Source organism: Carettochelys insculpta, chromosome 4 (genome assembly GCF_033958435.1).
Source record: "Carettochelys insculpta isolate YL-2023 chromosome 4, ASM3395843v1, whole genome shotgun sequence".
Taxonomy (NCBI): domain Eukaryota; kingdom Metazoa; phylum Chordata; order Testudines; family Carettochelyidae; genus Carettochelys; species Carettochelys insculpta.
The window spans coordinates 112,414,589-112,441,724 of NC_134140.1; the positions used below are offsets into that span (position 1 = coordinate 112,414,589).

The 27,136-nt window shown below is 41.5% G+C and overlaps 1 protein-coding gene and 1 long non-coding RNA gene across 4 annotated transcripts in view; one reads left to right on the top strand and one right to left on the bottom strand.

Moving 5' to 3' along the window:
- LOC142012756 (uncharacterized) overlaps nt 1-22,964 on the bottom strand; it is a 28,383-nt gene extending 5,419 nt beyond the window's left edge. For 2 of the 3 annotated variants that reach the window (XR_012645455.1, XR_012645454.1), the window contains exons 1-3: nt 22,826-22,963; nt 3,848-4,046; nt 2,186-2,336 (exon numbers count right to left, since the gene is read on the bottom strand). This is a non-coding gene — a long non-coding RNA (uncharacterized LOC142012756). Of the gene's footprint in view, nt 1-2,185; nt 2,337-3,847; nt 4,047-22,825 lie in introns of all 3 variants that reach the window. The other variant, XR_012645456.1, reaches the window with a different exon arrangement.
- A 241-nt stretch (nt 22,965-23,205) lies between these two features.
- MANBA (mannosidase beta) overlaps nt 23,206-27,136 on the top strand; it is a 66,980-nt gene continuing 63,049 nt past the window's right edge. Inside the window, exon 1 of the mRNA XM_074993499.1 lies at nt 23,206-23,400. Coding sequence (XP_074849600.1) covers nt 23,206-23,400 — 195 coding nt within the window. The remainder of the gene's footprint in view (nt 23,401-27,136) is intronic.

The window sequence follows — 27,136 nt, forward strand, 5'->3', positions numbered from 1 at the left end:
GTTCCTCCATGGATTTCCTAATTTTTTGTCTCCATTCTTAATGTCCATAGCTTCATTTTTCCCTAGTCCTGTGCTATCAGTTTGTTGCGCATCTGTGACTTCTTCTCTATGGTATCACTATTTGCACTGCTTATAGTTTATGTGCATTCTGATTCCTTGTCTACACATGGATATGGAAAGCTAGATGTAAAATAAATGTTAAAACTTAACTTTTATAAAATATTTGAATATGTAGTTTGGTACATGGTTTGTTCTGGTTTTAAAATGCAGAGGTACAATTGTTGTTTAAAATACCATCTAGTTTGCCTAATACTCTAGAAAGCATATTTAAGAGAAGCTGTTATTCTTGATTTAACATGACTCTAATACTTGTTCAGTAACTGGATTCTTGTGGCGTCCTTTTCCATTTCTACAAGGTATAGCTATTATTTTTGGAGGGGGAATTGTGAATTTTTAAAAGTTTGGCTGAGCATTGCAACTTTAAAATTCAGAGACAGTGGGCTCAATGTTTGTAAGCTGTAAAAGAGATGTTGCTCAGGCGGATGTCTTTTATTGTTTGAGTGTCCATTAGATACATTAACTAACCCTTCTCCCAGGTACAACATACTCCTCTTCAGACAAGCTACAGGCTAGTTGCAGGAAATAGTGAATGAAGTTTGTAGCCTCTGTTATACAGCTCATATTAGATTATGCATCCGTCTAAATGTACTTTTATTTATTGCATGAGGATGGACAAAATCTTGCTTGCTAGACGAGCAGCACCCTCTAACTTGGCCAAAGAATCTAGTTGGAAGACTAAAGTGCCCTGAATAGGAGGAGAAAAGTAACACACAGTTGAGATACTGAGATTCTTTTCAGCCTCTTACTGACAGGAAAAATGCCTCAGCCTTCAATTTCCCTGAATAATTCACCATCTACAAATAGAAGTTAGGTTAGGTACATTATAATGAGGAAGCATTGTACAAAATCGAGTGACTGCAATGTAGCTCTCATTAGAAGTTTTAACATTTTCTGAGGCACTCCCCCTCCCAGTTCATTGGAATTCAAAAGTTTAGGTGAAATTTCACTGTGCATGGGATATGCCAGCCAGGGCTACCTCAGCTGTGTTCATAGTGTGGATGTAGGTTGTGTTTCAGTGGGAATACATCAGTTTCAACTAAACTTCAGATGGAAGCTTGCCTAACTCCCTGGCAACATTTTTGTGTGCGCCAGGGAGCATATTTTTTTTGTTTTGGAGGCACAAATATTCTTATAGCAAGAATATTTAGTTTTGGAAAACCAAATGTTGAGAATTTCATTTTTCCCCATAAAACTTTTGATAGCTAGCCTGTTGCCTTTTGGGATGAAGCTTTTTTCCCAGACCTTGAAACTTGTTGCCAAATTGAAATGAAGTTTTCCAAGCAGCTTTATAATCTTCAAATAAAGGTTTGGGCATAAAATAATGGAAGTGATGTCTCTAGTCTAAAGCTAATTTACTATTCAGAGGTTTCCTTTGAGTAGGAGAAATTAGGACTTTGATATTCTAAATTAACTGGTAGTTTTAAAGTAATCTGTGATGTCACAACAAAATATTAAATCAGTAGAAGGCAGAATCTTGACAGTGTTATGACATCTGGAAGGAAGAAATGGACAGTTCAACTTTGGTGTTAAACTCATACAATAACTTATCTGATAAGTATACACAGTATTTAAAGGGCAGGCACTTTTCAGTGGGTTTTAGATTAGGCCCTGTACAAATGTCCCAAAGCTTATAAACCTGTATCATCCAACGTGTTTTAGACAGCACTTATTTTGAATTTGGAATGGAAAAAATGTGGCAAATAACTTGGGCTTTTTAGTCTTTAAAAACTTGTTAGGAAACAAGGGAAGTTATTTAAAAAAAATCTAGAGCAGTAAATTAGAGGCTGTTTTTTACCTTTCTGGTGATTACAAACATATTTCACAATATTCTAATCTTAGGAGCAAAAAGTTTGAATTCATACATACGCCTCCTTTAATGTTAGAACATCCAGCGCTAGAAACTTTGTCCTCTGCTACTCCCACTCAGTTGCCACCTTGGGCAATTAATTACAGTGGCTCTGATCTGGTACTGAAGGAATCGCCATTTAAGACCAAAGGTGATTGAAAGACTTTGATTTCATAGAGCAGTTGAATGTGTTAAGTTTTTTTGTTTTGAACCACTTACCTTGCAAGTTTGTTCTAATACAGTGAATGACAGCTAGGAGTGACCATGGTGGAGACTGGAGAATAAAGGAAGATCTTTTGTTGCAATTATCGCTTTCCTGAGAGAACTTTTTGAGAGCTTCAGTCCACTCTTTACTTTGATTGCCTCTTTACTATACATAAAGGAAAAATGAAGTAAGACTGGTGTGAAGTGATAACATATTAGGTAAATTAGCAATAGAATGGTACCAGTCACAATCTACACCCAATTAGATAGCCCCAAACATATAAATTATTTACTTCTAGTACACCAGTATACCAAAAAACCAAGGTTCCCTTCGTATGTCTGAAAAAGATGGTATTGACAGTGAAGGGAATGTTTTCACCTTCAATATAAACCTCCCAAATAGTCTGTCATTGTTTGTTATTATTAGGATTGCCACATAAGTTCTTTTATACATGTGTACAGTGTGTTTGAGGTGATCTTTTGTCATAATGCCAGGCTGGTTGAAAGCTTGCATATGTTCCTGCATTGAGAATAATGTCTTTTATAGGTGATAAAGTGGATTTTGGACTCACTGACTTTGTGTCATTTTAGGCAAGTAACTTGGGCATAATTTTTACAACTTCTGAACTTTTGACTTCAGTGAGTTTGTGGATGCTGATAAAGTCCTCTGATAAAGACCATGAGTGCGTAACTTTACATGTATCAACTTCAGCCAAAATGATGCTCTGTACAATACAAACCTTTAGACTGGGTTTTTCAGAGGTTGTTTTATCTGGCTGTCACCACGATCCTTCTGAAAATTATACTTAGATGTATCACTTTGGAAGCTTAATCATTCTTTACAGTGAAGTAACTAGGTTTGCCAAAAAAATTAAAATAGCTGATTGAAAAGCTGCTGTGGTGTATACCCATGATTGGCTTCTTTTGCTATGATGTATTCCTGCCTCAAGTACGAGTGTCAAATACTGTGATTTTAGTAGTTTATATTAATGACATTACTCCATCTGCTGGACTTTTCATTAACATTATTTTTAAACGTATTAAAAGTAGTTAAGATGTAAATTCTTCCACCTGGTATTGTGTCCCGATGGACAAAAAAGGTCACGGGAAGAATCTTACAAACTATTCTCAAAGGAGTCCATTTGATAAACAATAAAATTGAGAATTTTAAGTAGGTTAAGGCAGTGTCAGAATCACTTGTTTTTTATTAACTTCCATAAATATTTATAATCAAGTATAAATGTGACAGTTGCTATAACTATTTTGGAACAAACTTCAAACCTACCATTTTTTCACTCTTTTTGGGTCACTATCTTGTATTAAGATACTAAAGAGGAAGGTGTGAATGTAAGACGCTCATCTTTGTTCTTTTCTGGAGGCCTTTTTGAACTTCACTATAACTTGGTTTTTACAGCTCTGAGGAAATCCAAGGTGAAAACACTCTGTTCCTGTGGCAACTCAGACACTTGAGAATTGTGGGAAAAACGTAATGTGTTGTGCTCAGTTCTGTGAAATAGGGCTCTTTAAATTGTGAAATATTCATAGGATTTCATAAGTAACTTACTAAAGAACAGGGCTGTTTGGACCTCTTATTCTTTCATGCTATCCAGTCTTATGATTCAGTTAACTTTGAAAAGAAATATAAAGCAGTTCTGCAGTAAGTAGTGGTAAACTTACAGCACCAGCATCTTCCTTGTGTCCTCAGATGAGGCCATTACTGGTACCCCGAATCCATTGCTGCATGATCGAAGACACACCAGAAGCTCCTGAAGAGGGTTGCCTTCAACTTGGAACTCTGTGCTGCAAAGCCCAAGGAACTGGCATATGTACTGTTCGATGTGCTCAGCTCCACAGTGCCCACCAGGTTGGCTTTGCCCTTACACGAAGGCATCATAAAAATCAGTAATGCTTTTTGATAAGTACCCTCATCTCTGTCACCTATTTCAAAATGGCTGAGAGGAAATGCTTTGTCCTGGCTAATGTCCACAAGTACCTTTTACACCCATCATGCCCCAAACCCCCAGATGGTAGAGGCAATCAACCATAAGGAGAAGCATGGGCAAAGTCAAAGAAGACTTGTTCGTCTACAAAATGTATTCCTTCTCCAGCCTGCAGCTAAGGTCAACCATCAAGCCCTACTTGCCCACTACAATACGAGCCATAGCAAGCAGAGTTGGAGAAGTTGGTTCCTGTGAGTTGTAGGAAGAAGTCCAGAGTGCTCCTGTAGTAGGGCACAGTGGCAACTACAGCAGTCCTCTGCTGTTTCAGATGTGGTGGATTCAGGAGTGGATTCAATGGCATGCCAATGTGTTGGACTACTTGGCTACTCTTCTCTGATTTGTTGGTGGACGTTAAGCACTCTATGAAGGACCTCCTGATGAATAGCCATGACCTGCTTGCAGAACAGATGGACATGAAATTACATGAGCTTTAAGGACTCCTGCTCTCCTTTTCAATCCTGGGGTTGTACATTTCCACCATTGCCCAGAAAAAGTTCCAGTCCCAGTAACATCCTGTAGAAGGGAGCCCCCTGCCAAAAAGATCAGGGCTACCGGCATCGGCCAAGTCAGCCTTCAATTTCAATCCAGTCAGACTCAACCCATCCCAAACAATGGGCTAAGAAATCATTTTGAGGATGTTCCTGAGGGGACATGCCAGATTTTCCTGTGAACCCAGTCTCTCTTCCCCTGCCCTCCCTCTGCCTCCATTTTGCAGTTGCCTTTTCCACTTTCTCCTGAGCTGAATTGCCATAACATTGGACCTTTGGGTCCTTGGCAATGTTCCCGTTAATCTTTTCCATCCATGTGTGGAATAATTTTTGTGCACAGGCATGTGAATGTGCACCACCAGCAGAAACAAAACCTGACTATGGGTTTTTTGTTTTAATTCCTCCCGAGTGGCCACACAAGCACATACCTTACAGGGATTATCTATGGGGCAGCAGCAGGGCTCACCTCTCACCCGCAATCACCATAGTGGCAGGAGCTAGAGTAACCCAGCAGCCTGCTCTGCTTTGCTGCCCATCTCCTAGCCTGCTGTACTGCTTCCTGATAAACCCCAGCTCAGGAGAGCAGGTTTCAGGCAATGGGACCATGAAGGGATGCAGTCTGGACGGGTGGGGGGAGGGGTGGCCCCAGGTCCCTCTTAAGGATGGGCCTGATCTATAGAATCACAGCTCCAATACCGTAGCCATGCCATAGTGTAGAGACAAAGGAGGTTTTCCAGTATTACAGTAATTCTACATCCCAAGCAATGATGGATAGTAGCTAAGTCAATGGAAGCGTAAGTCTGTCTACGTAGCTTTGCCTACTCTGGGGGTTTGAGGCCAGCAGAGCAATGGCACACTCAGGTTTTGGGTTTTTTTATATTCATGTGTGTTGTAGCTATGTTGATCTAAGTTTGAAGTGTAGATCAGGCCTTATTCAGAACATAGGTCTGATATCTAGCTACAATGCAATTCAAAGGTATTTTAGATGAAGGGATCCTACTGAAATCCACAAATTCTATGATGTTTCTATTGCAGTGTTTGGAGTAGGAGATCTGTTACAAGATGCTCCGTAAGATACTTCCTCTCCTCCCCCTCCCCCCGCAAGGCTTTGTGAAAGCATCACTACTGGGAAGGAGAGACTCTCTTTACACGTGTGCCTGATAAAAGTGGGAAAGAAGCAAAAGCTTAGACATACATTGTGTAACAAAATTTATAAGTGAATTCTCTTAGGAACAAAATGAATCCATCTGCAAGCAATCTCTCCTGTATTTCATGTTCTTCCAAAGGTTCCAATCTGACACCTAGAAGAGTATTCTATTGATATGAAAATCAGCAGACACGTACGTGCTTTTCATTCTTAGTTCCAGTATAAGCAATTTCTTAGAAATACAGCAATATGTCAGGTTAGTGATTGTAACTATAACTAAGATATAAAGGGAAAACAGAAGATGGAAAGGAAAATCCCAGTGCAGTTCCAGTGAGGCCATCCATTCCTGATTGACAGGTCAGAGGACTATTGCAACAAGAATGTCACTTCTTTTTGGTCTATCATACCTCTGACTTTTTTCTTCTGCTGCCCTTTTATTTGTCCCTGTCGTTTCAGTCCTGACCTTTGTCCTCTCTCTGCCATGAGGTATGAGAGAGACTAACTGCCTGGACTTGCCCTGTGGACTGTCTTTGGAATGGCAGCTACTCCTAGTACTCAGAGCTGGGAGCTACTGAAGCTAGGGATACCAGTGGTCAGATGGAGAAGGGAAAATAGGGACAAGCTTAGCTGCTGAAGAAAGGGACAGCTGCTTTGAGAAGGAATGCTGCTGGGAGTTAGTCTTTGAGTGGCGCTCTGAAGGACAGAATCTATCAGGGTTACAGGACATCTAAGGTTGTTTGAAGGGAGAGGGCTGGGGTTAGTGATGTGATTATTTTTAAATAAAACCTTAAAAAACAAAAAAGATGAGTAAGATGAAAGGGAGGAGTAAATGCAGTATTTCAGAGTTTGGTAGTAGGAGTGCGGATGTCTCAGGACAAATTAGAGGGCATCATGGATGTTACAAGTAACCCAAATAAAGGTTTGCAAAGTAGTGACCGTTCACACTGTACTTTTGTAGAAATGCAATATAAAGAACGCAGGGTGTGTTCAGCTTTGCTACTACCTTCTGAAACAGCTGCAACTAGCAGATAAGCTCTGCTGAGATAATTGCAATAATCGTTGCTTGTTGTAGTCAGAGGTCAGTCATAGTTTGTGTGCTGTGAGGTTTTTCTTAAAAAAGGGCTCATGCTACATAACACAAGCATTTGTGTACATCGTGTCTTTATGAAAGCTCATGATTAAAAGTAGCACCAAGATTTTGAAGGTGATTTAAATCAGGTCTACACTACAGACCTGTATTTTTATAAATGTGTCGGTCAAGGGTGTGGAAAAAATCCTAACACCAAGTCATGTAGTTCTACTAACCTAACCCCACATTGTCATGTGGTGGCAAGATAGCTGCTGCTGGCAACACAGCTACCATTTTTCAGGGCAGTGGATTAACTCTGCTGAAGGGAGAAGCTCTCCTGGTGGCATAGAAGCATCTTCACTAAAGCACTACCGTGATACAGCTGCATGAGAAGATCAGCCCTAAGATTCTACATAAGCAAACATGCAAATTTACAACATCCATCCACTAACAAAAGTTTGCTCCCACTGTACTGTGAAGATAGCTCTGATGTATTCCAATGCTCCTGTTTATGCTATCGTTGGTGGCCACGACCAAACTTGCGGGTTCCATGAGCTATGGGAATACACAATTGTGTATCAGAGTACTGTACGGAAGAAATTTGCTCCATGTTACAACTGTCACAAAGTACTAAGAATGACTTCAGTAGGTCCAACACATCTACAAAGAAACTGCATTCAGTAGGCCAGACCCTTCGGGGAATGCTGCCTACCAAATAAAATGGGGATTCTGAAAGTTTCTAATGATGTTTTCCACTAACTTGACACTGAAATAGCAAACAACAATCTGTGGTAAAATTCATCCAAAAATGCTGAAAGAATGTAAGCAGAATATTGGATCCTTTTCACTTTTACTGAAAAACATTTTAAAGTTACTTTTATCTACTACTTTGAATGATAGCTTTGTGTTCTATGTACATTTATATTCTGTTCAGACTGAGCTAATTCTGGTAGGGGACAGTCCCTTGTGGGAAATCCTACTAAGTATCTTTTCATTATTTGATAAATGTATTCTGTAAACATATAGTAATGCATTAAATTAATCAAAATATTGGCCAATTATTTACAACATTTATGAATATTTTAATTTAAAAACTTGAACCTGCTTTACTTTATCTTGGGGTTTGTAGAGATTAAGACAAAAACACACAAGCAAGACTTAATGTGATGGTCAGGTGCTGCTGTAAATCAGCAGAGTTTAGTTGAAATTAGTGCTATCAGTGCAAGTTTTCACATTATTAGTATCATGGATATCAATTGTGAAAGCTGTAGATGATTTTAAACAAATTAAAGTTTTGAGCCACTATACAGAGGATGCAGAATTTAGCTAGTAGGCCAAGAGGCAATGCATTTATAAATACTTTTTAAAGTCCCACAGCGTTTTCTCTTAGATTCAGTTGAGGCTCATTGCTTCAATGATTAAGTTTTGAAGACACCAGCTTCTTCCCAAATTATTTTACTGTATTTTATAATGGACCACAAATTACATTTTCATATTGGAAATATACAAACACTAACTTTGGGCCTGAGTTCAAACATGGACTTTAAGCTGAAAAGGAATAATGTTTTAGACCATTTTGTGCAACTGAAAGAGGTTTAGTATGGAAACGTCTTCCCAAAAATTGTATTGTATATTCTATAACATCAACACACTTGTGGCTTTTTAGGCATATGTATGTGTAAAAGGGTGGGTAGGGTTGTAGTGCTACTAGTGTGCTAAATGTTTTACACATTAGCTATATCATGGCTTTAAAAGATTGACCAATATTTTACTGTTTAATGATACCTAACAGCCAGTAAGTTTGTCTCCTTAGTTCCTTTGTATATATGAGAAATTTGTACTAGTGTATTTACCTTGTGATACACAATTTATTGGATTAATTCACTAGTATAAACACAGAACTCCATCCACATTAGGGGTTTTCAGCGGACTTATTTACACCAGTGCAGATTTCTTAAATGTAGGCAGGACTTCAGTTTGGCCTAATTAGTAAGTGGAATTTGAATGGTAACTAAACTTACATCTACACTGCATTCCTGGACAATGTCCCGATTTCAGGAAATCTGTAGGGCACCCACCTGGTCCTCCATATACACATGTGGCCAATTAGGCAATTATGCAGCATGCTATGGAGGATGCTTCAGTGGGCGGGGTTCTGCAGTCATTCCAGGACTCCAACCCCACCTCCTAACATCAGCTGGCATTCCCTGTATTGGGATGCACATGAGCAATCGCTCACAGAAGAAAAGACACTTGTTTCCGAGATGTGTTGCTCATGTCCATTCCAAAACCCACGCACCTTTCCCCACTGTCAGAATAGCTGTCAAGAAGGAACTGAGCAGGGAGTGGGTCGAGCAGTGTATGTATTCGTTGCCATATTGGTGCCCCGCTGGGGGTGCTGCTCTGACCCAATGGCTACTGGCTAGGGGGGAAAAGACTTCTGTGTGCACATGCCTATATTGGAATGGACATGAGCAGCACATCTCAAAGAACACCAGTTATGGAAACAGGTAACTGTCTTTTATGGGGAAAGTCATCATTTTATAATGATTAATCAGCATGTTTTTCTGATGGATGTTTATTTCAGGTCATCTTTCTTGTGCCTTGTATTTGCCATGCTAAGATGGTTTCGTGCCTCTTCCCACAGGGTCCTGGGTTATTAATCTGCCCTCTTTTGATATGCAGTGATCTCTGGCGTCTTCTCAGCTGTTGGGTCCTCCATCTAGTATCTAGTCTGGTAATTGCCTTTACACTTCTCCCACGCTTGTCTCCCACACATTCCTCACTCACGCACATAAGGGTAGACAAACAATTTCAAAAGAGCAGATCATTAAAATTTTACTATACTATATTACAATATCTACCTCAGAACTAAAAACAGAGTAATGATCATAAGAATCGTAGTCTATTTCTACCTCAAAATGGTTTGGCAGAATATCCAACAAAAAACTTTGACTTGGTACATCATGACTTGAATAATTAAGATGCTATATATCACTGAAAATCGGCTACAACTGTAGCCAAACTATATAAACATTTATCTCCCAAGTGTATGCAGCAGCTTAGAAGGAAGCATGAAGATGCTTCTTGGAAAATTAAGGGGACCATGCAAGTTCCCATCCTGGGCCAAATGGAGGTAAGTGTCAACAGACTGAAAATGGATGAGAGTGACTGACAAGCTCAGGGTGGACTGGAAGGCCTTGAAAAGGAAGACACATTACTTACATTTATGATAGAGAAGCAGGGAGCCAATGGACAGGCACACAGAGCTAGGAATTCACTGGGAGAACAACCTTTGTAACAACAGTTTGAATGGATGTGGGCAGAGCAAGATTGCATGTGTCAAAGCCAGGCAGAATGAGTTGTAATTTGAGACGTAAGAGTTTGGATGAAAATTTTAGCTGGCTTCGCTTAGTCTAAGCATTGTCTAGAGTGACCAAGAAAGGGGGAAAAGAGGGTAGGAACAGATTAAAACTCTATTTTAGCAGTGTTGGGTTTAAAATAGCTACTAGATGCCTACAAGGAGATGTTTGAGAGAGACCTAGATTTTAATTTGGACAGGAAACAGGTCTGAAGTAGAGAGGTGGATTTGTGCCATCCTCAAAGTGGTAAATGAATTTGTTTCCATCCTTCGCGCTTATGAATTTTTTTATCACTTGTTATTTAGTGTTACTTTTATTTAGAAGTGAGCTTATAAAGGCCTACATAAACTTTGAAAACACATCCATAAGACAACTATAGGCCTGACATTGGATTTTATGTTTTGGTTGATGCACCAGTATGAAGCTCTACAGGGACGAGGCAATTAATGTTCTTGCTTAACGTTAAACTCCCCCCCCCCCCCACCCACTAATTTGCTTCCAACATCCTCTTAGGAGGAGACTCACTGGCATAAAATCTGAAATGTATTCTCTATGCCTATCCCTCCTCAAGTCCAGTGCTAGGATAGTGTTGCAATATAGTCCTGTAGCCTTATGCCAGCCCATAGTATGGCCTCCTCGTGGACATTTCAGCTGTGGAGCTGCACCTTTCTGTTATAGCCAAGCATGAATTTGAAAGGCTTGCCTACCTTTAAAGATCTCTGCACAGATGTAGCTACATTGGTGGAACCCCCAAAGTGTAGATGTAGTTAGTCTACGATCCCTTGGAATTTGAGCGTGAGTGTCTTCTAAGAAATGATAGCCAGTTATTGCTGGTGGATGCACAGATGGCTAATGGAACCCATTTGGAATCCCCAGCTCTTCTAACAGTTGGGACAGACATTTCTTCATGAAGGGGTGGATCTGCATTGTTGTTCGGCCTGCAGCATATTCTTTCCTCTCCCATTTGTCTTCTTGTCTCTCTTGGTTCTTGAAATGGTGGAATCTTGCCACAAGCTCCTTCTCCATTTTAATCAGAGGACTTCATTGCCAACAAATTTATACTGATGTTGCACTTCATCATACTGGTTTTGGGGGGGTATTGAAATGCTTTTGTTGCCCTCCCCTTGTCCTTTGGCTTGGCTCAACCGTGCGAACATAGTTTCTTCAGGAATCTATCATCTGGCATTCTATAACGTGACCAGCCCAGCAGAACTGGTTGTAGATGATCATAGCTTCAATTCTGGAAGTTTTGGCTGGGTGCAAAACACTGATGTTGCCATCGGTCATTCCATTAGATTTGAAAGATCTTGCAGAGGCAATACTGAAGTATCATTCAAGAGCAATCGGAGGCTTACTGCATGCAGCCCAGGTTTTGGCACAGTACAGGAAAACAGGGATAACAATGGCTAGATGTACCAGCAGCTTTGGTTATTGATCCTCATACATATTGTCTCTAGTGTCTGAAAGCTGCACTGGGGCATTGGAGTCAATATCACCTTCTTGGCAACAGCTGCTGAGTAGGGAAAGTTCAGCACTTCTCCCATCATCTATTGTTGGTCGTGATTACAGGAGCAAGGATATTGGTGGATAAGGTTTGGGGGTTTTTTTTTGTTTGCTTTAGTGTGATGCCTAGTGAGATGGTCATAGCCTTCAGCTTCTTTTTGAACAAGTGGGAGCACAGTTGTCCACATTGGAATTCAGTGACTGATTTTTTTTTTTTTATTGATAACCTTTGTCTTGAATTTTATTGATAATCTTTGTCTTGGAGATGATTGAGGTTGAAGAGCTTGCCATCTGTATTTGATATTCAGTTAGGAGGTGAGCTAGTAAATGAGGAGGAGGATGACATCAAAGAAGATGAGGAAGAGGGTTGGAGCAATTTCACAAGATTGCTTTACTTCTCTCTTCACTAGGAAATGTGTCCATTTTGGATGCATTGTTGACAACCATCATGGACATTTTGGCAGATATAAAAATTGGAGAATTTGCCATGGAGTTTCATGATTAATGGATTCAAATGCTTTCAACGGATAGATGAAGGCAATGTAGTGAATGGCATTTCTGAAGTTGATTAGCGGTGAAGATCATATTGCTGGCATCTCAAGCTGGTCTGAACCTGCATTGCAATTCTGGGAGGCTATCTTTGGAAAGGAGGAGCAGCCAGATGAGAATTCTGGCAAGGATCTTTCCAAAGTTGGATGACAGGGCGGCAACTCAATAGTTTCTACAATCATTTGTCTCTTTTCTTGAAGATAAACACAATTGTGGCATCCCTTAGGATTAGCTGGAATTTCTTCTGAATTCTGATGTGGAGGATTAGGACATAAAACTGAGGAGTCAGTTCTGCTTCTTGGAAGATTTTGGTGGAGATTCCATCAAGTGTATTATTTTTCATCAGTTTGATAGCTTTCTTTATCTTGATAAGAGTTGATGGGTTTCGGAAGTCATTCTTGATAACATGTTGAGGGGTTAAGATGATGCTATTGTCAGTGTTTGAATCATGATTCAAAAGGTCTCTGAAGTGTTCCTTCTATTGTACAGTGATTAATTTATTGTCCTGGAAAAAGTTGGCTTCATACATGGATTAAAGCAGAGTGAGCCCTTGAGTGCTCATTCTGTAGAGGGACTTGGTGGCACTGAAGAACCATACAACATGGGTGTGAGTTGTTGGATCTACTTTTTGTTTTATTCTCCCACCACTTATTCATTTTGTGGGTTTCCTCAGCTTTGAGTTCATGGGGGACATATTGCTGCTTCTTGGCAATCATTTCATTGTAAGTGCAGGTGGCTTTGTGCTTAGAGTTGATTAAGTCTTGGATTTCCTGACTGTTCTCATCATATTGATCTTGGTGCTTCCTGGCTGCAAATCCCAATGTTCCTTCAATGCAGCATTGATGTCTAATCTGAGTGTTTTCTGGTGATCTTTAGGGTTTTCCATCTTCCTTTTGATATCCATCAGTTTTTGGTGAGGTAATGCCAGAAAAGGCCTTGTTTAATTGGGTCCTTGAGACACTTGATTTTATTTTCATCTGGCTGTCGTCAGCACAAATCATTGCATTAATGATATGGACATCTTCACAATCATGAACACAGATAATGACACTCAGGTGCTGGTACTTGATTCGAGCTTTTTTCCCCAAGACGTCCTGTACTACTTGTTGTGGAACATGGTATTCATGCAAATTAGATTTTGTTCTGTGCAGTGGGTCAGGAGGAGAACTCCATTGCAATTGGTCTTGCCCACTCTTTCCTTTCTGATCATGCCATTCCAAAGCTCCAAGTCATGTCCAGCTCTTGTGTTTTTAAAGTGAGCAAGGAGTATCAAACTTGTCATCGTTGGAGATGAAGGGGAGAATTTGGTCAAGGTTGGCATAGAATCCTCTGGTTCCATCATCAGTATGAAGAGTTGGGGTAGTGCTCTGATTCATGGCAAGTTTTAACAGAGTCACAAGTCGTTCACTGTTACTAACTGGTGATTCTGAGAGATGGCTTTTTTTATCATGAAACCAACACTGTGGCTTAATCATTTATCATTGTGTGCTCTTCACCAGGAAAAAGTATAACCACCAACTTTTTCCTTGAGTGTACCAAAGTCCACGCAGTCTTTGACAGAATGAAGATCTTAATCCAATGATATGGGGGTTGCAGGGGCAGATATCTTTTCATCTGAAACCTCAATTTTTGACCTGACATATTGGGTGGCTCTGCCAGGAATAGAAGACTCCAAACAGCATTGTTGTTAGGATAATGGGAATTCTCAAACAATCTCACTACTTCAAGTCACAACCCACCAGAGCAGAGTGTAGAAGATGTACCACTCTGGGGTAAAATGGGGCTTCCATTGTTGTGACAGAACTAAGGTAAGTCAAAATCAAACCAGCACGTTTGATTTTACAGCACTGCAGCTTGTTACTACGGGAGCTTGCATGAGCACTGCTTGCCACATCAATACAAAAATCCATTAGACAAGTCCTTAGCTGGTGCTATATGCATTGAATGGATCCCCTGCACCAGATTCAATTTGTACCCCTTTCTAACATTCATGATTTGGAGGAAGGCGTCTATGGTGTGTTACTGATAACAATGGAAATTGCTCTAGAACAAAAGATCTTGGTTCAAATTCTCCAATGTTAATCTGGTGTCACTGGAGTCGTCCTGAATGAATTGCAGCACAAAAGATCAGAGTTCTGATGAGCTTTTTGTCTCAAAACTGATGAGGAATATCTATTTACCTAAAGTCTCAGAACTGACATTGTAAAATGCAACACTTATGACATTAAAGAAAAGGACAGAGCAGGTAACAAAAAACCAAATAAGTGTTTGTTCAAAAGATTCTCTATCAACAGAAGCTTGCAGTTTTATCTCTAAACTCTTATAGCACAGTAAAAATCCTGAAGCGTGATTTAATTTAACTTTATTATAAATCCTGACCCAAGAAATAGCATGTTCTCAGTATAATTAATTCAAACAATATATTTTTTTTGTGGAGCTTTAGCTTGCCTTTAGGAAGAAGAAAAAAGACAAAACACAGAACTAGAGTAATATATCTTGAAATGCAATTTCCTTCTTACCAGGAACAACTAACACATGACTTACTGAACCACTTAAAAACCAAACAAAAAACCTTGCACTTGTACTGTAACGGGGTCAAAATTCAGTTTCCCGTAAAATCTGCTTCAGCACAGAACTAACAGTCAATAAGATCTCTTTGAAGAAACATTGCCTTGTTTCAGTATTTTACTTAAATGTTTGTGGATTTGATACATTGGGGAAAATGTTAGTCCTGAAGATGTATTTTCACTCCTCATCTTTCGAACACTGAATGTGGGCAGAGTCAGAATATGCTTTTTATGCCATCAATGTATCTAGCCTGGTAGGTTAACCTCTAGGTGTGAGATAAATACTCTTTAAGATTGGTTTGAGCTCTCTGCAGGATCCTATCAAGTGAGGGAATTCAACACTTCGTATGACTAGCACTCTTGCTGAGATTAATAGAAACAGTTGCTGCAACAGCCTTTTCAGTAATGTGGCTCTTGCCCACTGGGAACTGGATTGTGACCACTAGAATTACTGCACATAGGTTACTACAAAGCAATTGGAAGATAATTTCCAGTCATTACTGACCTGGGCTGAAACAGCAGGCTAGAGGTGAAAAGCTCTATCTCATTACCAAACCCAAGAGTTGCATAGTACCATTTCACAGGTGATGTGCGTTGTGTTCTCTTATTAAAAAATAGATGTTTAAGATGTGGCTGAATCCACATGTTCATTACCTTCAAGCTCTGGAGTGATTTTGAAATGGGTTCAGTATGGTTTATACCTCACAGTCTGGCAAGATCTTAAATTCAGATATCTTCACTCATGTTGAGTAGTCCCACACTCCCCCTACAAGTCCCACTGCAGTCAATAGTACTGTTTATGGTGGAGTAAGGTACTATTGAACATAAGTAAGGGTGTTCAAATCTGGTCTCTTGTGATACCACTTCAGGTTCCCCTGTACTTTTCATAGGGAAAAAAGGTGTTCGGTTTGTTTTTCCTGCATTTGAAACTGTTGTTATATAGCATGCTAGTTTAGAATTCTGCCTGTTTTTTATAGTAATTCACATTAGGTGTATCATTTGTTCCAGGAATAGAGTAATTTCATGATCTTGATCATCCTTAGTATATTCAGTCTGCAGAAACACTGACAAATTCCTTTCTTCCTGACAGCCAGATATGAGAGTGTGAAATAGTCTCTCTAAAGAAGAGGTGGAAGCCCCTTTATTTGGTTCATTAGAAATTAGATGGGTAATTTCCTCCAGCACTATGCCAATGACCACCAGGGGCTAAGAACACAAGAACAGCCACACTGACTCAGATCAAAGCACCATCTAGTCCAGTATTCTGTCTTCACCAGTGGCCAATACCAGGTGTTCAAGAGGAATTAACAGAACAGGTAATCCAGTGATTCCTCCCCAATCACACGTTCCTGCACATCTTGGCTAACAGTCCTTGATGGACCTATCCTCCATGAATTTATCTACTCCTTTTTTGAATGCTGTCTTAAGTCTTGGAGTCCCAACATCCTCTGGCAAGGAGTTCCACAAGTTGACTGCGCACTGTGTCAAGAAATACTTCCTTTTGTTTGTTTTTAAATCTGCTACCTCTTAAGAACTGGGGTCACCAGATGAAATTATGTTAGGGGAACATGTATTTTCCTCCTTTACTTTCTCCACACCAGTCATGATATTATAGACCTCGATCATATCCCCCTTGCTTAGTCTCCTCCTTCTACGATGAAAAGTCCCAGTCTTTTTAATCTCTCCTCATAGAGTAGCCATTCCAAACCCTTAATCATCTGTTGCCCTTTTTCTGAACTTTTACCAATGCCAAGATACCTTTTTAGAGAGGAGGTGACTGCATCTTGTATACTTCATACAAAATGCATACGCTTGTCTAGTCTGTATAACATAGGCCATTGAACTACCCCAAAAATAATTCCTGAGAATAACTGTTAGTAAAACATCCAGTCTTGATCTTAAAATTGCCAGCGTGGGAGAATCTATCAAACCTTGTTTTACGCTGTTCAATGGTTAATCACTTTCACTGTTAATAGATTTTAACCCTTCCAGTTTGAATTTGTCTAGATTCTACTTCCAGCCACTGGCTCATATTTAGCCTTCTCTGCTAGAATAAAAAGCTTTATTAAATATTTATTCCCTTTGTAGGCACTTATACACTACATAATGACTGTAACCATCTTTTTAAGCTTAATAGACTGGGCTCTTTGAACCTATCACTATAAAGCACAGATTCTCATCCTTTTAATCATTTTCATGCTTTTTCTCTGAACCCTCTCCAATTTATCAATTTCCTTCTTGAATTGTTGACCCCAGAGCTGGACAGTATTTCAGTAGAAGTCACACCAATGTCAAATACAGGTTGCATCTTTCAAATCTGGTACTGTGTTGTCTGGTAACATCTGTGCTTCATGATCAGGACCAAAGAGAATTAGGGCTGGTGCTGGACCAGCATCCCCAGGACCTGAGCCAGAGCGGTGCCTGGCAGCCCGGCTGGGGCTGGGGGCTGGAGCTCCCGGCCGGCCCTATGACAGTACTGGGGCCGGAGTCCTGAGGGAGCAGGAAGCTGGGGCCACAGCAGCCCCTGGGAGCACTAGGTCATCTGGTGGCAGAAGACCTAGACCTCCCCTGGTATGACAGATTCTCTTGTTCAGGACTGTCAGGCGCTGACCATGCCAGACCAGGGAGGTGCAACCTTGTACAGAGATAACGTAACCTCTTACTTGAGATTGTAGTTCATGCAACTGAAGATTGTATTAGCTCTTTTGGCCACAGTTTCACATTGGAAGCTTGTGCTCAACTGATTATCTCTACCTTCAAATCTTTTTCAATCAGTTTTCCTCCCAGGGTAGGGTTTTCCCTCCTCTGCCATGAGCGTTGACTACATTTTTCTCCTAGAGTTATACATTTACATTTTGCCTTATTGAATTGCATACTGTTTGTTTGTGGCCTGCTTATCAAGTGTTTCAGATCACTTTGCATCAATGATCTATCTGCATTATTTACCACTCCCCAATTTTTTTTGTCATCTGCAAACTTTATTAGAGATGAATAGTAACAGAGAGGAAGCCGTGCGAGTCTATACACTATCAAAACAAAAAGCAGTCAAGTAGCACTTTATAGACTAGCAAAATAGTTTATTAGGTAAACTTTCGTGGGACAGACCCACTTCTTCAGACTATAGCCAGACCAGAAGAGAGAGAGAGATGATGTCTGTCTGGATCTGGGTGAGTTTTTTCTGGTCTGGCTATGGTCTGAAGAAGTGGGTCTGTCCCACGAAAGTTCACCTAATAAACTATCTTGCTAGTCTTTAAAGTGCTACTTGACTGCTTTTTGTTTTTATCAGAGATGTTTTTCTTTCTTCCAGGTCACTGATAAAAATATTAATGTAGGGCCAAGGACAAATCTCTGTGGGACCCTACTAGAAACAAACCTCCTCAATGATGATTCCCTGTTTTATATGTCTCAAATTGTAACTATCATTTGAACAGCTTTTAATCCATTTAATGTAGCGCATGTTCAATTTATCAGTCTAGTTTTCAATCAGAATGGTATGTGGTACCATGTCAATTGCTTTATAGAAGTCAATGTATATTACATCAACACTACTACTTTTAGCATCCAAGCTTGTAATCTTATTTAAAAAAAAAAAAAACTTTCACAATTTATTTTCCAGAAAAAGATTGCCATTAATGACATTACCTGTCTTTAGTTCTTCATTATTTGAGTCCCATATAAGCCACTTTATTATCTTGTCCTACGATCTTTGTCAGGCTGACAGGCCTATAATTACCTAAATCATCCCCTTTTAAAATATTGGCAGAGTATTAGCTTGTTCAGTCTTCTGGAATTTATTTTAAGTTTCTGAAAATCAACTTCAACAGTCTAGAGAGCGTCCCGGCAATCTCTTTTTAAAGCTCTTGGCTAAGTTAGCCAAGGCTGACAACATTGCCGTATGATAAACACGGGACACCAGCCGCCAGGGATGGGGGGGCTGCTGCCCCTTGATGCACTGGAGGTGTGGGAGGATCTACAGCCTCTTGATGAGAGGGGAAGCAGAGGATGGATTCCTGCAACCTTCTTGCGGGGTGCCAAAACTTGGGGCTTTGCAGCCTACCAGCGGGGGGAGGAGGGGCAAAGAATGTGGCAGCTGCCCCACGGAGGAGTTTCCACCTAGCAGGAGTTGACTCCTCAAGGCAGGGATGCTGGGGACTGAGGCATTCACCTCATAGAGGGGATCACTGGCAGTAGGAGCTGCCTTCCCTAGGTCTGGGTCACCAGGGAATGAGGCAGCTACCCCATGGCAGAACTTGCCAGTAGTGGGGGTTGCCACTGTGGGGTGCTGGGGAGTGGGGAAGCTCCCCATCAGCACAAGCTGCTCCCTCAAGGCCCAGGGCACCAAGGAACAGGACAGCTGCCCCATGGAGGAGCTCTCTGGCAGCAGGGACTACAGCCCTGAGACACTGTCACCAAGGAATAAGACCCTTGCAAAATACAGGACAATTTGCCCATTTTCTTAAAATTGGGATGCCTGTGAGACAACTTAAATAAGGGACTGTCCTGGTAAAAACAGGACAGATGTCACCCTAGTTATCTGGGTCTGATTTTAAAATGTCTAACTTCAGTAGATGCTCTTTAATAGCCTCATGAGCTACTACTGGAATGAAAAGAATTTTCTCCTGTGACATGACATTTTCTCCTGAACATGGAATGGAAATAATTACTGAACATGTTTGCCTTTTCTATATTATTGATTATACAATTTTCATCTAGTAAAGACGGATACCATTGTTCAGGTTCTCCGTACTGTTCTTAACTCCACAGGTTTCTCCTGCATCTTTTTGCTTCCTTAACCAGTTTTCTACAATTACTAGCTTTTCATTTATATTTATTGCTATTAGCTTTCCATTTCTTCCATTTATTTAATTTTATTTTGTTTTCTTCACTATCCCTCTAAACCAGGTCTTTTTTAAACTAGTATGTCTGCCTTCCTCAGTTCTGGCTTTTGGGATATCCAGTGTAAAGGGTTCTTAAACAATTCCTAATTACCATTCATATCTTTGTTTAAATTCTTCCTCCAACATGATTTGACTACTTGTTTTCAGCTTTGTGACACTGAACTTTTTAAAGAAAAATATATGTACATGTGCATGTACACACTATCACTGCTCTGGACTTTATCCTGTTTGCACATTGTAAATGTGATCAAATCATGATGATTTGTGCTTGTTACCATGAATTTTTAGTTCTGCCATCAGTTCCTCTTAAGTTTAATATAGATTTCCTCATGTTGAATGCAATACTTTCTTGAATCAGGAAATTTTCATCTATGGTATTTAGAAATGTTGTGGTTTTTTTGTTTTTGTTTTTGTTTTTTTTACTGCAGAATGTGACGCAACAGAAGCTACAGCTATTTCTGCATATTTGCAGAATGAACGATGAATGAAAAATCAAGACCCTGGTATTTGGCATAATGGATTGTTTGAACAGGAGAGGCAGGGCCCACAGAGAATGGGTAGATGATATAGTTGAGTGGTGTGGAGCTAGTCTACAGAAACTAAGCCACTCTGCATTGGACAGTGAAGATGGAAGGAAATAATGGAGAGGCATCGGACAGCAACAGGCACTGAGCCCACGGTTGATGATGATTACGTTTTATCACTGGCAGCATGAGACCTTCAGTGTCAGTCACTCAAATTGAAGTCACCCATGATCAGACAGTTTTTATTCTTTCTTATTATAGATAGGTGTTTAAGGGTCTTTTGGGGGTCTTTGAATGTCTTGTAGTTTCCTCATATTTGTACATGAAGCCACCTTTATGTATTTATATCAACTTTGTAAAAGTATTTAACATGTCTGTTCTGATTAAACATTTTTGAAAATAGTAGTGTATGGGCATATGAGTATCTCCACTGAAAAGCAACTGCTAAGCTTTAGCTTTTAAACACTTCTACCCTCCATTGTTGTTCTTCAAACTGTTGTATTAAATAGGCAGCCAAGAGCTTGCTTCATAAAGACTCCAACAGGTGTAATTATGGAACATAAAAAAAAGACTTGTGGCATAATTTGAGCTCCCACATATCAACATGTGCTTTAGCACAGAAAAATTGTTATTACAGTAACTTAATTTTAAAAATCATTAGAAACCCTAAATAAAACTTCCACTGTGTACTGCAACTAGCACCTTCAATTTCATTCTAAGCTGCATCTCACAAGGAAGTCAGTATCAGCATAATGAAATTGACAGTTTAGAAAAAAAATAGATTTCCTAGTCTTTTCATACAGGAGTGTGTACATGAAGTGTGTTCCTTTACAATGCTAGTGTTTCTGAACAGTTTTGTTCTGAGTCACAGCTACTCTGGAAATACAGCAGCCTGAGCTGGAAGTGGCACTGAGTATAACAAATGATAGAGTTTTTAGAATTCAAGTGCCTTTTCTTTACACTTTGAAAAGGGTCAAGCTGAATTTAACAATATAGTTCATTGATTGTGGCTTTGTCCAGCTGAATCTCTCAGGGAGCATAGTGAACATGTCATAATGTAAATCTTCCTGGGGCAGAGGACCAATGCAAAACCCTCTCTACTACTGAAATTACTCTCTTGGAATCAGTTGTCTGGCTCCCTAATCCAGTTTGGTGTTGGCCTTATAAGTGACCAGAAGACCATGCAAAGGAGGGACCATAAACCTGCTGTGCAAGAAGGCTGCATTGCCACCATAGGGGCCCTGGAATGAGGCTCAGAGACAAAGGTCTTACTGTGCATTGGTAATTCTGTGCCTTTGCAGTGGTGTATAGGGACCACTGAAGTAGGTGCATAAGTCTCAGCAGCTCTTAGGACTTAAGTAGCTTGGGCCAGGAACCAACTGGGCTAGGTACCCCTAAAAAGGGAGCTTTCAGTTACCTCAGCTTGCTGCCTGTGTTTGTCCAGGGATAAGTTTGTCCCATTTCTCCAATTTCAAATGGAAAAAACAGACACGAAGCCTCACTAGGTTACCAAGCTGATCCATGACCCTTCTATTCCTGCTCTTCCATGATTGGCTGTAATTGTTGGTTTAGTGTGACAGACTTTGTGAAAGGCCTTTTGCACAGGCTATATCAATGATAGCAAATGTTGTGTTAATGTAAAGAATTGTAGAATAGTAACAGATAGCAAAGGGTATGCAAAACAGACATCAAAAACCTCCCAATTCACAAACCTGTCAGCCAGCACTTTAATGGAGTGGGCCATTCTGGTAATGACCTGAAAGTCTGCTTTACTGAAAAGGAACTTTAACAATCGCCTACAAAGAGAGACTGCGGAGCTCTTTTTTATATTCAAATTCAACACATTAACACATGGTTTGACCAGGGATGACAACTACCTGGCCTACTGTAAGGACTTTTACATACTTTGCTATATTTGACTCTACATCCCCTGCTTCCTACCATCCCTCTGCTCTTCTGATTTGCCCACCTTGATAAGAATGTTTGGTTCTCTGCCTTAAATATTTAGTCTGTTCTGGTATGGTTATGATCTGAGGAAGTGGATCTGTCCCACAAAAGCTCACTGCCTAATAAATTAGCTACTCTTTAAAGTGCCACTGGACTGCCTTTTTGTTTTGATAAAGAATTGTAGTAAAGGAGAGGACTTTTATAAAAAGTCATGCTAGTTTGTCTTTCTTTTATTGCAATTACTCTCAACAAACATTCCTGCTAATGGGAAAGAAGCTGTACTGTCCAGAAAAAGGCTCAGCTTTTTTTCAGCAATGGTCCCTGCACCTGCTGCTACCCCTCTGGCTTATGCTATTTTAATGAGTGAGTAGTGGGTAGCTCAGCCGCTTCACCTTAAATTCCACCAGAAAGCAAGGGCCCTGTGTTTCCCCCCTTAGTTACCACCTCCCTGGGCCAGCATCAGCTTTAGGGTGCGCACTAACAAGAAGTCTTCGTCCACGGAAGCTTATGCTCCACAATATCTGTTAGTCTACAAGGTGCCACAGAACTTGTTGTTGTTTTGGAAGACACAGATTAAATCAGCTACCTCTCTCATACTTACCACGGTACTGTCACTCCCAGGGAGCGAGGAGAGAGAAATAAGGTGCCACAGTCCTACGCAACGTGTAGCCGCATCCACCTCCCCCACCTCGCTATCCGGTGCGCGCTGGGCTTTGCAGGGCGCTACGCTCGAGCTCGACGCACTTCCAAGCGCCCCCACCCTGGCACACGCTGCGGGGCGCCGTTTGCTCCTAGCCCCGCGGGAGCCGGCTGCCCAGGGCGGGAGACGCTGGGCGAGCCTAGCGGGCGCCTCAGCGCTCCCCTCCCCCGGCGCGGCGGCGGGAAGAGTCTCGCTCACCGCTTCCTGGGCGCTGCAGCCCGCCCCCTGCTGCTGAGCCGCGCCGCGCCGAGCCTGGGGCCGGCTCCGTTGCAGCTTCCCGGATGCGGCCGCCGCTGCTGCTTGTGCTGCTCGCTGCCTGCTGCGGGCCGAGGGCGTTGTCGGGCCGCCCCCCCGGCCCGGCAGTGCACAGCCTGCGGGGCAGCTGGCGGCTGCGGAACGGGCGGGGCTCGGTGGCGCTGCGAGCGGCCGTGCCCGGCTGTGTCCACACGGCCCTGCTGCGCCAGGGCCTCACCCAGGTACGGTGCGTGCGCGGGGCCCGCCTCTGCCCCCGAGCGGTGGGGTCCCTGCGGCTCGCCGCTGCCGCTCGGCCGGCGCTCTGTGGGAGGGCGCCAAGCCCGCTAGGTGCAGCCCTCTCGCGGGAGCCCCAGTGGGACCTGGGCTGCCCAGCGCCCGGCCCAGGCCTTACTGCCTCTACAGGCGCGGGGAGCAAACGTGTCAGCCCTGCAGTTAGCAGCCCGCCCCCCGTGTCATCCAAACCGGAAACGCCGGTTATGTTCCTGTGGGAAAGGGGCTACATGGACGCCTGTCAGAAGAGGAGTCGGCGGAATGGGAACCCTTCGTTAAGGGCGTGAGTGTGGAGGCGCCCGGCTCCAACCAGGCATGGGGCTCAGCGTTCTTCATGAGCTGCGTGAGCCTGGACTCGGCGGCTGATCGTGCTGCCCCCCACCTTAGAAAATGTCAGCCCCCCCCGCCCCCCCGGGAGCTTGTCCCTCCCTATTTGCGCACCCCTGTTCCTATCAGAACAAACCAGCGGTCGTGTAGCACTTCAGAGACTAACGAAATGATTCATTAGGTGATGAGCTGTCCTGGGACAGACCCACTTCTTCAGCTTTGAAGAAGTGGGTCTGTCATGCGAAAGCTGATCACATAATAAATCATTTTGTTGGTCTTTAAAGTGCTACAGGGCTGCTCTTTTGTTTGGACAGAAAACAGACTAACAGGGCTCTCTCTTTGTCACCCCTGTTCCTATCACACAACTTTCCGAACCTTTGAAACTTGTGTGTTTGGATCCTTCTGGCTTCTTTTTGCTTCCCCCTTTCCTGAACTCTTTCCTGTAACAAACATTTCTGGTTCTAACACAGCAGTTCCCAACCCTCTCCAGACAAGGACCCATTCGGACAATTCAGGAAGCCTTGGTGACCCATGGCAATTGAGAAACGTAGCTAGCTAATTTTGCAGCTGAGGCAAGATTATAAAATCATGCCCCCTCCTGTTTTTGTACTCATGGTACTTATTTCATAGAAAAAGGGGAAATACATTAATAATAATAATAACACTACATTTGTTATACTTAATATTATCTTATAGTTGATCTGAATTGTGGTAGAGGAAAAACCTTTATCCCCACATGGCTCCACCAGCTTACACCCACACTCGGAGGCTGGAGGAATCACACTCAGGGTCATGGGGGAGTCACACTCAGGGACTAGAGGGTCACACAAGGGCTGGGGCTATCACACAAGGGTGGGGGGCATATTTAAGGGCTGGAGGGTTGGAGTCTTGGGTGAGTCGCTCGGATGGGGGGTCACACTCAGGCTAGGGGGCTGGAAGGGTCATACTCAGGCGCCAGGCGGGGAGATACAAACAAAAAATGAATACTAACAAATCATAGAAGAGAAGGGGGGCAAAAAGGAGAAGGAGGGCAAAACTTACTATGAGTCTATTAAGTGGCTTGCCTGGGATGACTAAAAATATCAAAGGTAGAGAAGCTGTCTATGTAATGTGTAATTACTTCTATATTGATAGGGATGGCTGCTGGATGTGGCTACGTTAAGGAGGTGCATAACAGCCAGATGCAGCTCTGAGCTGCTGGCAACCCGGAACAGATCTCATCGTGATCTGTGTTTGGGTCTCTCTCTCTCACTCACACTCACACACACACAAGCATCCCCTTTTAAAGGCAAATAGCTGGTAAGAAAATCTGTCTACTAGAACCCTGTCTGTTAGTGCCAAAAAATCCATAGGAATCACCTGCCAGCAGAAATGGCATCATACAATATTTGGAATACACCTATTAGATACTGACCAGTGCTAGCATAAAGCTTTCATGCATAAATTACATGTGACACATTTTGCTTGGTTGACTATGACTAAAATATTTGGCTGACTATTCTCTCTAAATGTGACAAAAGAGGACAAGGGGAAAGCAGAATAAAAGAGAAAGAAAAAATGATCCAAAGCCAACTGTTTTCAAATGTAGGTGCCTAAAGTTAAGCTCTTAAGTCCATTTTTGGACCTCTTAAAATTACTTGATTTTTAGAGCTAATGAGCACCAATAAATGTCACTGGCCTGAGCAGCAGTACCTTTGAAAAAAATCACTGTTTTCTTTTTTTTTTTTTTTGTGATGGCAACCAGACCTTATACATATTTGGAGAAACCCTTGTAACCTTTTTTAAATTGCTGGCCATGATGAATGGATCGTGTCATAAGCAGCTGAGCTCCACTTCTGCCAGATGGCAAAAAGTTTTCCCCTCCCCTCCCCCAACCAAAATAAGCCATTTTAAAAATTCACACAAGGTTTTATGCATGTTCAACTAAATACAAGTAAATCTATCTCAGAGGAGCAGCCATGTTAGTGTGTAGCTTCACAAATAATAGGATGACCTGTGGCACCTTAGAGACTAAAAAATTTCTAACAAAGTGTCTGAGATGCCACAGGATGTAAATCTGAGTAAAGATGAGCCTTGAGGGTGGGCTTGATGACCTCTTGAGGTTCCCTTCCCATAATTTCTGTAATTCTATAATACACACTAGCAGTCACACTTGAAGCTGGATATAAAAGTTATGCTCAGCCAATCTCAGTGTAAAAAAATACCATATGACCCATCACAACTAACCAACACATCATATTTTGGATATCAGATGCAAGAAACTGCAAGTGAACAATCTTCTTGTAAGCATATGACTTTAAATAAATACATTCAATTGCAAAAGGCTCCCATACATTTGAGGCTCAGTTCAGCACAAATTATATACTAATTGCCCAGATCTAGTTGCATATGCAAAGGGGAGGGTTTATGGTTGAACAGATTGGTTTAATTTTTTTTGGTTTGCACATTGTATTTCTATTCGCTTTTATAAAACCTTTAATAAAAAATAAAGACTCAGCCAAAATTACGAGAGGGCATTTCTATCAGGAAACTCCATCACTAAAATAGTAATAGAAAGTAAATACAAAGAAATGTGAAAACAAGCACAATTTTTGAATTCACTGTTTCTTATTTGAGGGAATGTTTGTGTGGAAATGTTTAGGCTACCTGCAGAGCAGCATGATCAGCAGCATGATGTTGATAATAAACCAAACTGACTAGTTTAGTTGGAGTGAGTAAACTAAGGAGTAAACTAAGAAGTGCAGAACGACAACAGGCTGGTTAATTCAAAAGTAGCTTGAAGATATGATCACCCTCTCTTGTGGAAATATCCAGGGGAAGAGTTTTTGCCAGACTCTTTTCTGGGAATATGAGCTCTTCTCCCTTCCACCCAAATAAACACAGATAAATAAGGATTTGCCCTCTGTCCCAGAGCCCACAGATTTAGGAGGCCATAGGTATCTATATGGATGTTTCTGTATCAGTTCTGAATCACTTGCTTTCTTCTAACTCTGAATCTGTGTCGCCCCTATGGTACTGTTCTGCCAGCATATCTTCTTCCTACATTTTCCTAGAAGAGCATGGCGCATGGGCCACAAACCAAATTCTACAAACTTACATCTTTTTTCAGTTAACATTTTTCAGATGTCAAGTAGGTCTTTGGGGGTGGAAAGTAATGCACAAGCTCCCTGTCCCAGCTTATCTTCCTCTAGCTGACTGTTTAAGCAGACCCAGGTCCAAATATTGGAAAAGATGTTCCTTATGCACACTTATTTCAAGGCAGTGACAAGATTCTAGGGTTTTTATGTGTTTTTAGAATGTTACATAATGTCAGTGCACAGGTATGAGGGTAGTTTTGTGTGTGTCATATTCTTTTAACTC